At 35.4% G+C, this 16,451-nt stretch overlaps 1 protein-coding gene across 1 annotated transcript; it reads left to right on the top strand.

Moving 5' to 3' along the window:
• Positions 1 to 12,812: 12,812 nt before the first annotated feature.
• Positions 12,813 to 13,789, top strand: LOC112508965 (protein TRANSPARENT TESTA 1-like). The gene is made up of 2 exons (XM_025113833.1): positions 12,813 to 13,226; positions 13,370 to 13,789. Exons 1-2 carry the CDS (start codon positions 12,813 to 12,815, stop codon positions 13,787 to 13,789), a joined length of 834 nt encoding a protein of 277 aa, XP_024969601.1.
• The last annotated feature ends 2,662 nt before the right edge of the window (positions 13,790 to 16,451 follow it).

Below are 16,451 nucleotides of genomic sequence, written 5' to 3'. Positions count from 1 at the left end.
GGTATCCCCATCCCCGAAACCGATAACTAAAACCGTCCCCGTGACCACCCTGATCCCTGTCGGGGATCCCCATCGGGTCCCCGCGGTTTCCCCGATCCCCGTTGGGGAACCCGTTAAGGTAAAAATCTTCTTTTTCCCGTTCACCGTTGGTTATAACCGAACCCGAAACCTGAAACAGATCTAAAAAAATTACAATATGTTAATTTTCACAACTAAAAGTAAATTACAATTTTTTTTAAAGATGCAAGTTTAAATGTCTCAAACATAATCGAACCAATTATAAACAATGTATTAGAATACAATATAAAACTAAACAAAACTTCAAACATCATACAATTAACATCACGATTTCACAATTAGACAAATAAACTAGATTTTTTCGTGAGCCTTATTTGGGTTGTTGAAGTAACTGGATTATTTTTTTTATAAATTTTAATGTTACTATTTTCTTTTAATGATATTATATATATATATATATATATATATATGTATGTATGTATGTATATAAATTAAAATTAATATATATACACATATCAGGCCGGGCCGATGATCACCGTCCCCGTTAAAATCCCTGAATTTGTCCCCGATCCCCGCCCCGTCCCCGATAAAATGTCCCCGAACCCCACCTGAAAGTTTCGGTTTTCAGTTTTCACCATCAGTTTTGGTTTTTTTTTTGCCATCCCTATTCAAAACTGCTCGATCTCATTCACTCTGCTCGATCTGGTATGCTCTCTCTCTCTCTCTCTCTCTCTCTCTCTCTTTCTCTCTCGTTCTTTCCATCTTAAAAAGGATTTTCTCGAACTGCCATCTATGTAATTTTCTCGTTGAATTCCATGAACGAAACAAAAAAAAATTCCAATTCCGTTAAGAATTCCATTCCAATTCCATCAAACCAAACGCAATCAAAAGACATGATCAAATTCCATCAAATTTCATTTCATTCCCTCAAAGTCAAATTCATTTGATGAATTCCAATTTCATCGAATTCCATTCTACGAACCAAACGCCCCCTAAGTGTTGTGAGACAAAGACCTTCAATAGGGTCATGGAACATAGACCTTCTAAAACGGAGTGAAATAGGAGAGATCAGTAGAGGTGGTTTTCGACTTGGAAAGATGTTTGAAAAACAAACACAGTAGGATATAATTGAGGTTTTCTTTCATGTACACGTTAGTTAATTGTATAGTAGCAATATGCATGAGAATAAAACCCGACTCATTGGGGAACCCGGTGTTCCCGCCCCGACGGGGACAAGGGTTCCCCACAAAACTGGGGACCGAGGATTGGGACGAGGATCTCCATAAGTTAAAAAGTGGTGACGGGAATGGGGGAGGATAACGCGATCCCCAACCCATCCCGTCCCGTCCCATTCCCATATATTAATATATCATATATTTTTTTTATTAAATATATTGTATTTGTATTATTAAATATATTATATATAAAAAATTAGATTTGGTATCTTTTTAGATTTGAGATTGTATTTTGACCTTTCTCCTTATATACATTTTTCTAACTTGTTTTCCTTTTTTTACATAAAAAAATGGAGAGACGAAAGTGCTTGATCAAGCAATTACGTATGATTGTTGTAATTTTGTTTACATATGAATATTTGATATTTCATAAAAACAAAAATCTGGAGATATGTGAGATTTAAAGATGGACCATTTTGGATCGATTGGGGGTATTCAACACATTTAATTTAAAATATCTCACATACAGAGGAAAAAAAAACCCCGATTTCCCGTTGGGGGTCCCTGTTCCCCATCAGGGACAGGGATGTAATCATATTCCCTGGCAGGGATGGGAGATGGGGAAGGGGAACGAGGACTGGGAATAGGGGGCCCTGCCCCATTCCCATGCCTAAGTAGCAAAGTTGGCTTCACAATATCATTAGACTTAAATTGCCCATTGAATATCTTTATGAAACAGATTCATAATATTTTGCTTGTGAATTAACTTCCATTTGTAATAAAATTAGATTCTGGAATTTATAATATGAATATGTTTCACGAGGTGACTTTGTTTCACAAGGATAAACATGAAAATCAATAATTTCATATGGTGAGTCTTTCTTTCATTTGATTATCATTATTTTTTGTAGGGATACATAAATAGACTCCATGGAAAGTTATCATGAATGATAGCAGAAAAGATAACAATAGGAATAACACTACACGAGGCATTATCAAGGTTTCCAAATGTTGATTACGTTATGGAGTTCGGATGGAACTTAAGAAAACTTATTCATGGTCGGTCGCAAAATCATTGATGATGATGTTGAAAATAGTTTGAATGAGAGGACATTGGATGCAACTTCGGATGATATAAATGATAACATTGTCAATGTAGAAAAAGTCAATGATCAGGGAAAGAAGTCTAACCCTAATACTCCAAGAAAATATTTACAAGTTTAAGTTACCATATAAAACGAGTGAAGTACAATAGAAAATTGCAACAAATGATGATCCATTTGCACCATCATAATACTGGTACAACCATGATCCTGTCTCATGAAACAGGATTGTTGAACGTTTAACAAGAGTAGACGATAGTGGTGCACCAAGTTTTAGTCATGGTTATAGTCCACTGGATGGGAGGAAAAGTATGATCCCAACAACAAAAACAACAGAAATTGTAGCTGGTGAGGGGGCAAGGCAAACACTTAGCCTTAGTCAACACATTCGGTCTCTATATGTTAAAAGGGTAGCTGAATATACAATATAATATATGCAAAATATACTCTTCCTAATATTATATCTTTACTCTAATTCTAACACATAGTTGGGAACGAGGATATACCAATGAAGAACTATTGTGATATTTTCGCTACCAACTTATTTATTGCAATTACTCTAAGTGGAACACTTACAATGAAGAATGCTGATTTGATATGTTTATTTATAGAAATTCGAATCATTTCGAAGTATATCGCCTATCTATTTGTTGTAACCGATCCTTGATATCGGAGTTTCTTTTTGCTCCCCTTGATCTTAATTTTTTAGTGTTGTATATATTTCATGCTTTCACTTTGTAATTTACATACAAAAATCAATAAAGAATCAAATTCTTTATGGTATCAGAGCGGGTTCTACACCACTCTTCCGTTCAAACCTAATCTAAAGACACAGATTGGCACCATGGCCGGTGTAGACAACAACACAAACAAGAATGAAAAAATGGCCCAGACGTAAACTCTCCTTTCTACATCCATCCGTCAGACTATCCACGACAGATGCATGTCAACGATGCCCTAACAGACAGCAACTACAACGATTGGGTCCAGGAAATGGAAAAATTCGTGTTTGCTAAGAACAAAATCGGTTATATTGATGGATCGATCAAGAAGTCGGGAAAGAATGCTACAGATTACATGGCCTGGATGCGGTGTGTGCAATGATCAAAAGATGGTTGACGACAGCCATGGAAAAGGAGATTCGAACCAGCGTTAAATACGCCAATACCGCCACTGAGATGTGGTCTGATCTCCGTGAGGTTTTTGGAAAAGAAAGTGCACCACGTGCATATGAACTAAAGCAGGTGATCTAGAACACTAGGCAAGACGAGATGACCATTTCTACCTACTATACGAAGCTTCGGGGGTTGTGGGATGAGATCCAGTCGGTTCTTCCCATTCAACAGTGCTCTTGTAATGGATGCACCTGCGGGACTCGGAAAATCTCTCAATGGACTTAGAGAACAAGAAAAAGTATATGAGTTTCTCGTGGGGCTCGATACAGAGCTCTCAATCGTGAGAACACAAATACTAGCAACGAAACCAACTCTATCTCTTGGAAACGCCTATCACTTAGTTGCAGAAGATGAGCAACAAAGATCCATAACCAGTACCAAGAGACCTACTGCAGAAGCAACGACATTCCAGGCTTTTGTGAAATGTGATGTAAGTTCCGGCAATAAATACGTAAAGAAAAATGCAAAACAGATGGAACACTGTAACTTTTGCGACAAAGATGGTCATTCTCGTCATGGGTGCTTCAAACGCATTGGTTATCCGGAGTAATGTCCAGGAAAGAACAAACAAGACAAGACAAAGCCAAGAGCTGCATGTGTCGAAGTTGAACCGAGCCCTATCAAAGGCATGACCAAGGACCAATATCAGCAATTCCTCAAATATTTTGCTCCTGAAGAAAGTGAAACAAAGGGTGATTCCCCACCTACAGCGAACATGGCAGCTAAAATAAGTCCTAATGATTCTTGGATTGTTGATACAGGAGCCACCGAGCACATGACCAACAGAACTGACATTCTTGAAGACAAAACCTCCTCTTTTACTGAAGAACCCGTAACTATACTTAATGGAGAGGATGTGCCCGTTGAAGGAAGGTGAAATCACACCTTACCAAATGGGACTAAAGTGAAAGGAGTCCTACATGTTCCCGAATTCAATTGCAACCTCTTGTCCGATTAGCAAACTTTCAAACGATTTAAAATGTGTCGTAAGCTTTTTCCTGAATTTCTTTGTCATGCAAGACCTAACTTTGAAGAACTTGATTGGAGCGGGTAAATGTATGAATGGTCTTTATTGGATGGGAATGCTTGGACGCGAGAGGAAGGCAATAATGTCAAGGGGGAATATATGGTACAAGAGGTTAGGGCATGCTAGTCAAGAAAAGTTGGATCAAATAAGTTTCCTTAGAAACATTTCTTTTAGAAATAAAGGTCATGTTTGTGATTCCTGTGCTAAGTCCAAATTAATGAGACAACCTTTCCCTGTTAGTGTCACTAAAACGAATGCCTGTTTTGATTTGTTGCATTGTGATATATGGGGAAAGTACCGTACACCCTACTTTGCAAGGGCAAATTACTTTTTGACCATAATAGATGATCATAGCAGGGCTGTTTGGGTGTTCCTTCACAAACACAAGCATGAAGCTAGCACATGTCTGATTGACTTTCATAACATGGTCAAAACTCAATTTGAAAAAAATGTTAAAAGAATCAAATGTGATAATGGCTGTGAGTTTACATCCAATCAATATGAACTTCTATGCTGAACATGGTATTCTTTTAGAAACAACATGCCCTCACACTCCACAACAAAATGGAGTTGTGGAGCGAAAACACAAATATTTACTCGAAGTTGCTCGAGCCTTAAAAATAGAGGCTTGTCTCCCAACGAAATTTTGGGGAGAATGCACTTAACGGCTACATATATCATTAATAGATTGCCCTCGAAAGTCATTGGAAGAAGTACCCCATAAGAAATCCTTCATGGTCATAAACCGGAATATGATCACATGAAAGTTTTTGGGTGCTTGGTTTATTATCGTAGTACAGAAACGAAGGGTGATAAGTTTGAAATAAAAGGAAGGCTGGGAGTCTTTGTGGGCTATCCTCATGGAACCAAAGGCTACAAGATATACGGCCCAAGCCACAACAAAATTATCGTGTCAAGAGACGTAAATTTCGTAGAAAATGCCTTCCCTTTCAACGCCAACACCAAGCAGAATGAAAGAGAAAACAACGATGTGATCGATGTTCTCTATGATGCGGAAGATGAGTCAGACAAAGAAAGTGAAAATAACAATGAATTATTGATGGAGAGGGTTCAAACCCGGATGAACCTTCAAACAGTTCCACTAACGATCAGGAAGGGCAACCCATGGAAGAGGCCAACATTGACATTCAGTTCAAGGATCATGAAACCAATCAAAATGAGGAAGTTAATGTTGAGAATACTTATGTCAACCAAGGCAGAGAAAGAAGGAACAGATCAAGACCCAAACATTTAGAAGATTATGAAGTCAAGCTCCCTCCGTCTCTAGACCATGCACAACCCACTCCAAGTCAAGAAACCACTACGGTATACCCTTTGGCCAATTTTGTATCCTATGAAAAATTCTTGAATTCTCACAAAGCTTTCTTGGCGGCCATCACTTCAAATGATGAGCCCAAAACCTTCAACCAAGCTATGCAGTTAGACGTTAACAATGCGTTTTTTCATGGTGACTTAGATGAAGAAGTCTTCATGAAGATACTGGAAGGTTACGAGAAAGGCGGAGCAACCAAAGTGTGCAGCTAAACAAGTCTCTTTACGGATTAAAGCAGGCTTCTAGGAATTGGTACCAAAAACTCACATCTATGCTCACCGAACTCAAATTCAAACAATCTCACGCAGATCATTCACTCTTCATATACAAACAAGATAGAATTTTCATTGCAACTCTTGTATATGTTGATGATGTGATCGTTGTGGGGAATGATGCAAACAAGATCGAAGAAATTAAAGTCTTCCTACACAAAAGATTTAGCATTAAAGATCTCGGAACTCTAAAATATTTCCTTGGAATAGAAGTGGCTCGTATAAAGGATGGCTTAGTGCTTAATCAAAGAAAGTACATCCTAGAGGAGACTGGGATGATGGGATGTCGATCGTGTTTATTTCCAATGGAGCAGAATTTAAAGCTTGACAAATACAGTGAAGAACCACGTGTGGATGCAAGGAAATATCGAAGGCTGGCGGGTAAACTTTTGAATCTCCAAGTTACAAGACCAAATCTCACATATATCGTAAATGTCCTAAGCCAATTTGTATCGGATTCTCGATGAGATCACTTGGATGCTGTTACAAGAGTCTTGAGGTACCTAAAAGCAAGAGCTGGAAAGGGATTGCTCTTTCCTAAGCAAGGGGGAATGAACCTTGTTATGTATTGCGATGTAGATTAGCTAGGTTGTCCCTTCACTTGTAGATCTCGAACAAGATATGTTTTACTTTTGGTAGGAGCACCTGTCTCATGGAAATCAAAGAAACATTCAGTGGTCTCTTGATTGTCAGCTGAAGCAGAATATCGAGCGATGGCTGCAACAGTAAGCGAAATCATATGGATGTGTTGGCTCCTAGAAAAACCCGAAGTTGAACAAACTGAACCAACACCCATCTTCTGTGATAATCAGGCAGCTCGTAACATTGCAAACAACCCGGTATTCCACGAGCGAACCAAACATGTTGAGATGAATTGCTATTTCATTAGAGAACGAGTAGAAGCTCAAGAAATTGTGCCTCTTTCAATCAACACTAAGATGCAAATTGCTGATCTTTTCACCAAGGCATTGGGTCTCCAGCAATTTGAGTTACTACTTACCAAGCTAGGCATGCAAGATCTACATGATCCACCTTGAGGGGGAGTATAGAATTTCAAATCATTTCCATGTATATCCCCTGGCTATTTGTTGTAACCGATCCTTGATATCGAAGTTTCCTTTTGCTCCCCTTGATTAATAAAGAATCAAATTCTTTATTATTTTGTATGTTTATTAAGTTATTAACCACATGTGTCATTTACGAAGGTGGGTCACTGTTTCTAATTCCTTTTAAGATTATTCACCATATGAACATATGCATTCATAAGGTGAATCACCGTTGTATCATTTACTATGATGAATAACAGATTCCACATAATTTGACTTTCGATTTCACTACAATCATACTAATAAACTAATTATTCATTGCATTTGTTTTTCCCATTTGTTCATGGATCTCCATACTATCTGGTTGTTTTCAACCTCAAGAATCTTGTTATTGTTATTGAAGACAACAATGCAAGTAAGGAAGAAATGTATTAGAAAAATATGGAAAAGTGCCTAGTGTTATGGTATGTGTAATATTTCAATCCCATTAATGGTAACACTTATTAATATACGTTTTCTTATTATAATAATAGTATATGTTGTTTAACTATTTTAAATGCATTGAGACTATAAGAACAATTCACAGTGATCAATATTAGAATACACAATCAACTTTATTATACTCCGTAAATCATTCAGTGTATCCAACAAGTTTTATATGGTATGTGATAGAATGTAAAAAAAACAAACAATCAACTACTTTGTTGGGACAGTTACACAAGTCATGATTCACCGGATTTTTCGCAACTTTTGCACCTTCTCTTGTTTCTTGAGCTTTTCAGTTTTCACGCCTGCTTTCTTAGTTGCACCAATAAGATGTTTTCCGTCCCCACAACCTTTATTTGTAATCCCTGTAGGAGGATGAACTTCAATGCTTTCAAGTTGAGAGACCTCAATCAAATCTTTAATTGTTTATATCTTTCCATTTACACCAGCCTCCGCTAGAATTTCATCCCCTAGATTATGTACACTTTTGGCAAAATAATAAGCTGAACTTATTATTCCTAAATCTCCCAAGATAATAGTCCACTATCAATAGAATATCATTCAATAGTTTTTCCTATTCCTCATCTATATCTCTATATCTTTAAACGACAATATTGCAACTTAATAGGCATCAATATACTATTCATTAGAACCACGGTGAACAAAATGATTATAGCTACAACAATGTTTGATTTCATCGATTTTGAACAACCTACAAAGTGAAATTAAATGTTGTATAAGACGAAATGGATAATGTTGCTACAGGATGTGAAACAAAGTAGACACTATAATGTGTGTATATATATGTGTGTGTGTCATTCACGGGAAACCGAACATTTTGTGAGATCCATAAGATTCAATGACAACCACAGAATAATTTAAATCAAGGGGTAATACAATAATATTGTAATTTGGTAGTTTTGACAAATATAATTTAAATCAACGACATTATGGGTTTTTTTTGTAGTCCCTCTATTTTTTGTCCACTCTTTAGAGAGGAGATAATAATCCTTCACTTGTTTTCGTCGAATAAATATTACATATTGTGAACAATTGTTTTAATTAAACGTTGTGAATATTTGTTTTAATTAAAGATTTATACTTGTATCCATTATTATCATGTTGTGTACTACTTTCTGTACATAGCTTTTTGAACACCGTGAACACTTATCTTAATTACATTGTGAACGCATGTTTTAATTAAATATTAGATATTTGAATTACACACTATGAACATATTTTTAAATAACACATTGTGAACACATGCTTCTTATATATAGTATCACATTGTGAACCTTTCTCAATAACTTAAACTAAGGATCCTAGCGGATGGTAGTCTGATCAAAAATGGTAAAACAGAAACAATTGGTGATGGAGGTAAAGATGAATATTATTGAAGAAAGAGGGGAAAAAAGATAGTTTAGGTGTTTGATTGGGGTAATTGTAAAGAAAGGTGAACTACAATGGATAGTTGGAGCCTTTGAGTGGTTAGAACTAGAGAAGAAGAGGGTCCTCTTGAAAAGGAGAGGAAAATGGAAATGGTTTCGGTGGTTTTTGGTGGTATCTCAATTTTAATGGTGAAGAAACAAAGAGGGAGAAGATTGGTGGATAAGAGGAAATTGAATAATTAAGAAGATCAAAGAACAAATGTATTGGCAAATCATCTGATGAAATGAAACTCTATCAGATAAAGCTATAACTTGATGCTGACAAGTGAGGCAGCTGGTCAATCCATACCAATAAGTGTTGAACATCAGATGAAGATATCATATGAAAGTCTGACTCTTGATCAACCTAAATTCATTTATATACAAGCGTTAGAAGATCCTAAACAGTTATTGAAGCAACTGATAGATGGGTTGAATCATTAGCTGAAGATGTCAATACCGGACGATCCATCAACTGAAGATGTTTGCCTTTTCGAAATGCAAAAAGAACAAATGTACATTATCATAACCACACCAAACGTTGCTCTCGTGCCTCAAAACTCAACCTGGTAAGTAAGCATGCTTTGCATTAAATATGAACTACTTAGCATAAAATGCTTTATGTCATTACCTCAACGGAGGAGACATCCATCACATAACTTGAAGAAATTGGTTGAGAAAATAGTAAAAGGACAACATTCTAATGATTTACCTTACACAAATCATCAAACTGAAGTCTTGAGATATTAATTTATCACTTTGATTGATGCTACTAAAAAAGATCAGGGGGAAAAAATTTGGGGTCTAGGTGACTAGAGTTGTGTCTTAGGCCAAGTACAGCTCCACAAAAGCTTAAGTGACCAGCTCGGTGCACTTACCCATGTAAACGTCTACAGTCCCGATGTATCTTCTTTTGGTCGACGACCTTCATATGACTAGGGTCACGCCTTAAATCACCCATGTGTTTTTTGGCTGACGACATTTAGGTACTCAACCCATATGTTTTCCCATTTCTTTAGATTTGGCTTTTGTATAAAAGATCAGGTAGCACGACGGATTTTTAAGATGAGTCTAGCTAACTCAATACCCCCATTTTATTCTCTCTCTCTCTCTCTAGCATTTCCATTTATAGTATATGTGAGCTTCAGAGAGTGTTCTTGGTGTTCATGGATGTTATTGGTTGATTTGGATCCAAGGATCTTGTACAAGCACATTGTAATCTCCTTTAGTGGTAATATAATCTTACTCTATCTCTTTGGTAAACCTACATCATCACTCGATAGTGGAACCACGTTAAATCTTCTTGTTATAATGTTTTGACTTGTTTATATGCTTAGATCTTGCATATCTTGTTATCATTTACATTATGGTTAGTATCTCTTTGTTGTGTTACATTTGCAACATTTCGATCGGTCATCGTGATCTACAATTGTTTTTGGGTTCTTTGTCCACTAGGATTTCTACTAGATTTAAGACCACACAAATCGTTTATATATGTTGTTATATTTGGCATATCCATTCTTACATATAAATACCTTGAAGACAACTACACAGGAAAAGAGCTCTCATAAGAATATCTTGTTGTTTTCAAGCTCACATACTTCAACAACATATCACTTACTATCTCACAAGAAACTTCATTTCTTTAGTAGAATAGCTTTCTTAATAGTTATCTGAGTTCATTGTATAATTGGGTGATTAAGAGAGGAAATATATTTGTCAAATAGAAAGAGATCGTTATAAATTGTTGATCACCTACCTGTTGATATTTAGTTTATATTATGTAACTATCTTCTATTTTCGTAAATTCTTATAGTTTATTAAAAAATTTAAGAACATTGTATTCACCCCTCTCCATTATGTTATTATTCTCATGGCCAAAATGAAAAATGAAAACCGCCCCTCACTTAATATCATTTTTAACCGATGTTGGTCAAAAGGACCAAAAGCAAAACAATATAGCAACCACAAGTACCGCCAATGTATTATTAGAAATCCATGGACACAAGATGCTAGTAGGGGACTACTATAGAGACCAAAAATGTAATTTACTCTAAAAATTATAAATTGTTGTTAATTTTAGTGTCATCAATTATGTAATTGTCATTTACGTGAGATCGATTAAGGTAATTCGGCAAACAAAATGTAAGTTAGGAGGTGCATAACGCACACTCACTAATGTTGTCTCTATCACCTTAAAATCACCATAGGGAGTGCGTCGTCACAAGGTCGCACCCCCTTGTGAGGTCTTAGGGACAGTGCCCCTTTACAAGTTTAAAGAAGAGGTTTATTTAGCAATTATAAGTTTTGGGATGTTTTGGACGAATTTCAAGAAGGTTGCAAACCTTCTTGAAATGGTTCTAAACTTAATGGAAATTTGCATAAGTATGGATCAAAGGTCTTGGACTCAGGGCCTATGAGCCTTTACTTCAAAGCTTATGAGTCTACTCAGGTTCTGAGTCTTAGGACCAGAGTCTTTGGTCTTTTGAGCAGAGCCTCTGATACTTATAATGTTAATGCCTCTAATCGTGGCTCCTCTGGACTCACCTTGGCCGAAGTACTTCTAACTCGGTTTCAGTTGTAACTGTCACCCAATCTAATCCGTACGTGGTTATAACTTCCTTGAAGTTACATTTTAATTGGCAAATCGTCATTATCCGTCGGTCTCTCTTATAAATACATAGATGGCTGATCTCATGAATATACACACACACGTTTTTTGTGCCCTAAAAACGAATATGAATTTTCTGAATTATCTCAATATTAATTTCGTGTTAACTTAAGGTGTTTTTAATATGGACGAAATATAACATTTGGAAAGTGATTCCGATTCATGATCCAGAAAATTATCAAAGTCCTTCCAAACCACAATCCCATATTACCCCAACATAAAGCTCATAGACGAAACATGTAATTTTATTCTATATGTGCATCGTCATAAAACAACCATATGAATAAATTAATGTATTATATTGAAGTTGTTTTTCTCGAACCTTGATTAAAATAGGAGGCGACTAATGAATTATGAAAAAACAGTTAAATTGACTTCTAAAGTTGTTACCTTATCATGTATACGAAAGAAGTAGTTTTAGGAAAGACTTTGTGTAAGGCAAGAAAAGGTGTAATTACATACAATCCATATTTGACGATACATGAAATAAATACTTTACCAAAGTTCTGTTACAGACTATTTTTAATTCATAAATAACCTTGTACTCAACAACTACGTTATTATCAACCGTATTTTAGATATGTGATTAAACAAATATTTATACGTTTATTTACCAAAATTTAAGGTATCGTTACCATTCATTCAATCAGTATAAATTAACATCATTATCAATCAACAATGTCATAAGGATACATACGTCTTTTACATAGAAGAGACAAAAACCAATTTTACGTTGTTTCGACATCTCGTCACTATTTTATATTTCCGAAAATCCGATCCAACTCAAAAAGGGTACAAATAACAACACGCATTTTAAAGTTACTTAAAATCGATGGTTACCAAAGAGTTTGAGCCCTTCTGTGGCAAAATTCTTCCCAATTTAATTACAAATGGGTCCATGGTATTTAAGATATTTACTTTTCATACCCAAAAGTAGATTAAGTTTACAAAAGTAGACCAAATTTATTACATCCATTTCGTTCCAACCAACTCATTCTCTCCAGCTACTGTCCCTCCTCTAATCCTATTTACTCCCATTCTTCAACTTCACCCCGTAACACCCTCAATTTCATGAAAACATGGACCTCTTTGCTTCTTCGAGTAAACCGAACAACACGGTTTCCGAGCCATTCGATTTCCTTAAGACCAAAGCCCAAGAGTCGGCAAAACCGATACCCTTTTTGAGCTTTCTTTCTCTCGAACCATGCAAGCTCGAGGGGAATTCAAGTTCACGCTGCAATGGAGTCGAGGACGATGAAGATTCAACCGTGGCATTACGTATCGGGCTTCCTAGTGGACACAATAAGAACGTTATCGTAGTTGATGATAATGATGATGATGACGACGATCGTCATACTGATAATAATATAGTTGGAGATATGTCGGCTAATGCCGAGTACTGGATACCTAGTCGTGCTCAGATACTAGCCGGATTCACTCACTTCTCGTGCCAAATATGCAATAAAACGTTCAATCGTTATAATAACCTTCAGGTGACGTCCATTTTTCGTTATGACCATTCTTATGCTACGTTTCTATTGTTTTTAAACCCTTTTAGCATATACCAAGCGATCATATTGCATGACTAAAGGGACGCTTTGATCGTGTTGCTATGATTTTGTGCTTTAAATTGCAGATGCACATGTGGGGTCATGGATCAGAATACAGAAAAGGAGCGGAGTCGCTTCGAGGAACGCAACCACGAGTGATGATTGGGGTGCCATGCTATTGTTGTGAAGAAGAGTGCAAGAACAACATTAACCATCCGAGATCGAAGCCTCTAAAGGATTTCCGAACCCTCCAAACGCATTACAAAAGGAAACACGGGACAAAGCGTTTCTCATGTCGAAAGTGCGGGAAGAGTTTTGCGGTTAAAGGCGATTGGCGAACACACGAGAAGAATTGTGGGAAACGGTGGTTGTGTGTGTGTGGTTCCGATTTCAAGCATAAGAGATCGCTAAAAGACCATATTACGTCGTTTGGTTCTGGCCATGGGCCCGCACCACCGTTGTTTCAACCGGTGGATCTTCGATTCAATCGGGAGGCAATTAATTGAAAGGAAATAATGGTGAAGTATCTCTTGTGTACATGAAACGTTAAGTTACTAACTTATGGTCTAATACGATATGTCCATTGGCGTAGTTTGTTTTGGTTTTAAATCATATACAATATCTTATAGTGATTTTATTGCATTGGGTTGAGGTACAAGCCCACTCACAATTCCGATGGGTTTTTCGGTTTCCCTTCTTTTCTATGGTTTCAGTTAGGATATTATTTGAAAAATTGTCCTATAAAAACAAATGTCCTATAAAAAATTAGGTTTATATGACACTTTCTCAAAATTATCCTATTGAGTTGCTAATGCGACACTTTGCATTAAAAATGTCCTAAAAACTAGACGTCCAAAAGCGTTATATAAACTTATTACAACATCTTTAGATAAGACGCTTTATATTTGGGTCATATAAATTAAGTCTTATAAAGCGGTCTATTGGAACGCTTAGAGATTGGGGGTGTACTATAAACCCAATTTTGTTTAGTGTATCAATAGTGAAAATTGCAAATACAACCTCTTTCAAACAACACTGTCAAACAAAGATAAATAGATACAAACACGGCTACGCTTTTTTCGAGATGTAGTTGCATGTTTAGGTCCACATACGTCTACAAAGCCTCTCGTTTTTCCAAAAGACAATCCAATCTGAAGGTTAGTTTATAAATAAAACAAACGTTCTTAATATCCAAACGTCTGAACGAATCAGATTTCAGAGGTATTAAAAGGTAATTTTGAAAAAACAAACAGGCCCTAACTCTCACAGGTAAATTTGTGTATTGGCCTAATTTTTGTTATTTATTCCTAATTATATAGACTTAATTTGTTGATGTTGTTAATTGTTTAAAGTTGGAATGATTCTTACAATATGGCCTCTTCATGTAACAGTAAAATACATAACTACAAATACACCAACAACTAATCAGTTTTAAGTTTTAATAAATAATAAATGATCTATAAATCTATATTTAATTTATATCTAATCCACCCCAAATGACAAAAACCTGACTCCCTGAAATTTTCTATAATTAATTCTTAATTATTGTTATGATAATTAATTTTCTATAATTAATTCTTATTTTATCTTATGATAATTATTTATGATATTACTAATAAAAGTAGGGGTGTTCGTGGCTTTGTTTGGTGCGGTTTAGGCCAAACTGCAAACTGCATCATATATGATGTTTGAGCATTTTTTCAAACTGCACCGCAAAATGTGGTGCGATATGGTTTAAGCGTTTTGTACCTATCATAGTTTATGCTTTCAATATAGTAATTATAAGTTCAAAATTGCATTATAAAATAAACAATAAAGTGATGATAGTCCAATACATCCGTTTCCCTAATATATATTGCATAATAGTCTAAGAAATTAAAAAATAAACTTCAAACTAAATTATACGTATGAGTTGTAACATGTCCAAGTAATCTATTAATATTGTCATTTGCAATATTAGTATAAAACATAAACTCCAAAAATATTACATAAATAATAATTATATATATGTCTGTGTGTGTGTGTGTGTTATATAAAATTAAAAATATACAAAATATGAGGTGCAATGTGGTTTGAACCGTGGTTTGATAACTCAAACCCGCAAATCACACTGCATAGCTTGGTTTAGTAAAATGTAAATCATAGATCGCACTGCAAAATTTCTAAACCATGTTTTACGATGTGTTTTAACGATTTAGATGAACACCCTTAAATAAGAGATCCTAAATTCATCTCTAATCAGTATTAATAATGATGATGATTTCCAGGTGGTATACTTGTGCACACTATACATTTAAACTCCATTACTGGCATGGAACCCTTAAAGATTTATAGTATTGAGTTAAAATACGGATTATAAATACTTAAGAGCATCTTTAACAGTTATGCTAAAAAAATTCAATAATAAAGAGTAATAAAAATTAAAATCTCTAAAAACTTTACATTCAACTTCAACGGTTATTCTATTTTAGCAATCCTAACATCAATTATATTAATAAAATATTCAATACATTTAATAAAATATTGTTTATCTCTCTTACACATTTAATTTCAACAAGTTTAATTGATTGGATATGATTAAAATATTGTTTCTCTCTCTTCTATAAAGTTTTAGAGATTTCTTTAAATTTAGAGATGTTTTTAATCTCTCTCCATTTTTCTCTGTTTTAGCATTGAGGGTAGCATAGCTGTTGGGGTAACAAAAATGCTACAATCTCACTTTTCTCCATTTTACCATAGTTGTTGGAGGTGTTCAGTGACTCAATATTTTTGGAGCTCTCTACTAATAAATGATTGGGAAACTTACATACCTCGTTTAATCGTTTTTTACGTGCACCTCTGATGGTGAACGAATGAAGTATGTGCAATGGTCTTCCACAACCAAGATCCATCATATTCTACAAAGAATAGCCGGTCTCTGATTAGATAGGGGTTATGAATTATATCAACACCAAGTTGTATGTCGATCATTAGGTCCCATTAAACACAAATTATAAGCCAAAGATCTTGATGTTTCCATTTCCATATGCTTCAAATCAGTTAGAGTGAATTGTATTTTCGTCTCTGTGGTTTGACAATTTTAACGGATATCGTTTTTACTTTTGAAAATTAATGAAATGTGCCTTAGTTGTATTTTTTAAAGAGTTGGGTCTTTTATGGCTTCATTTT

Source organism: Cynara cardunculus, assembly GCF_001531365.2.
Source record: "Cynara cardunculus var. scolymus isolate 2C chromosome LG 3, CcrdV1, whole genome shotgun sequence".
Lineage (NCBI taxonomy): Eukaryota > Viridiplantae > Streptophyta > Magnoliopsida > Asterales > Asteraceae > Cynara > Cynara cardunculus.
This window is presented reverse-complemented; position numbering and strand designations above follow the sequence as displayed.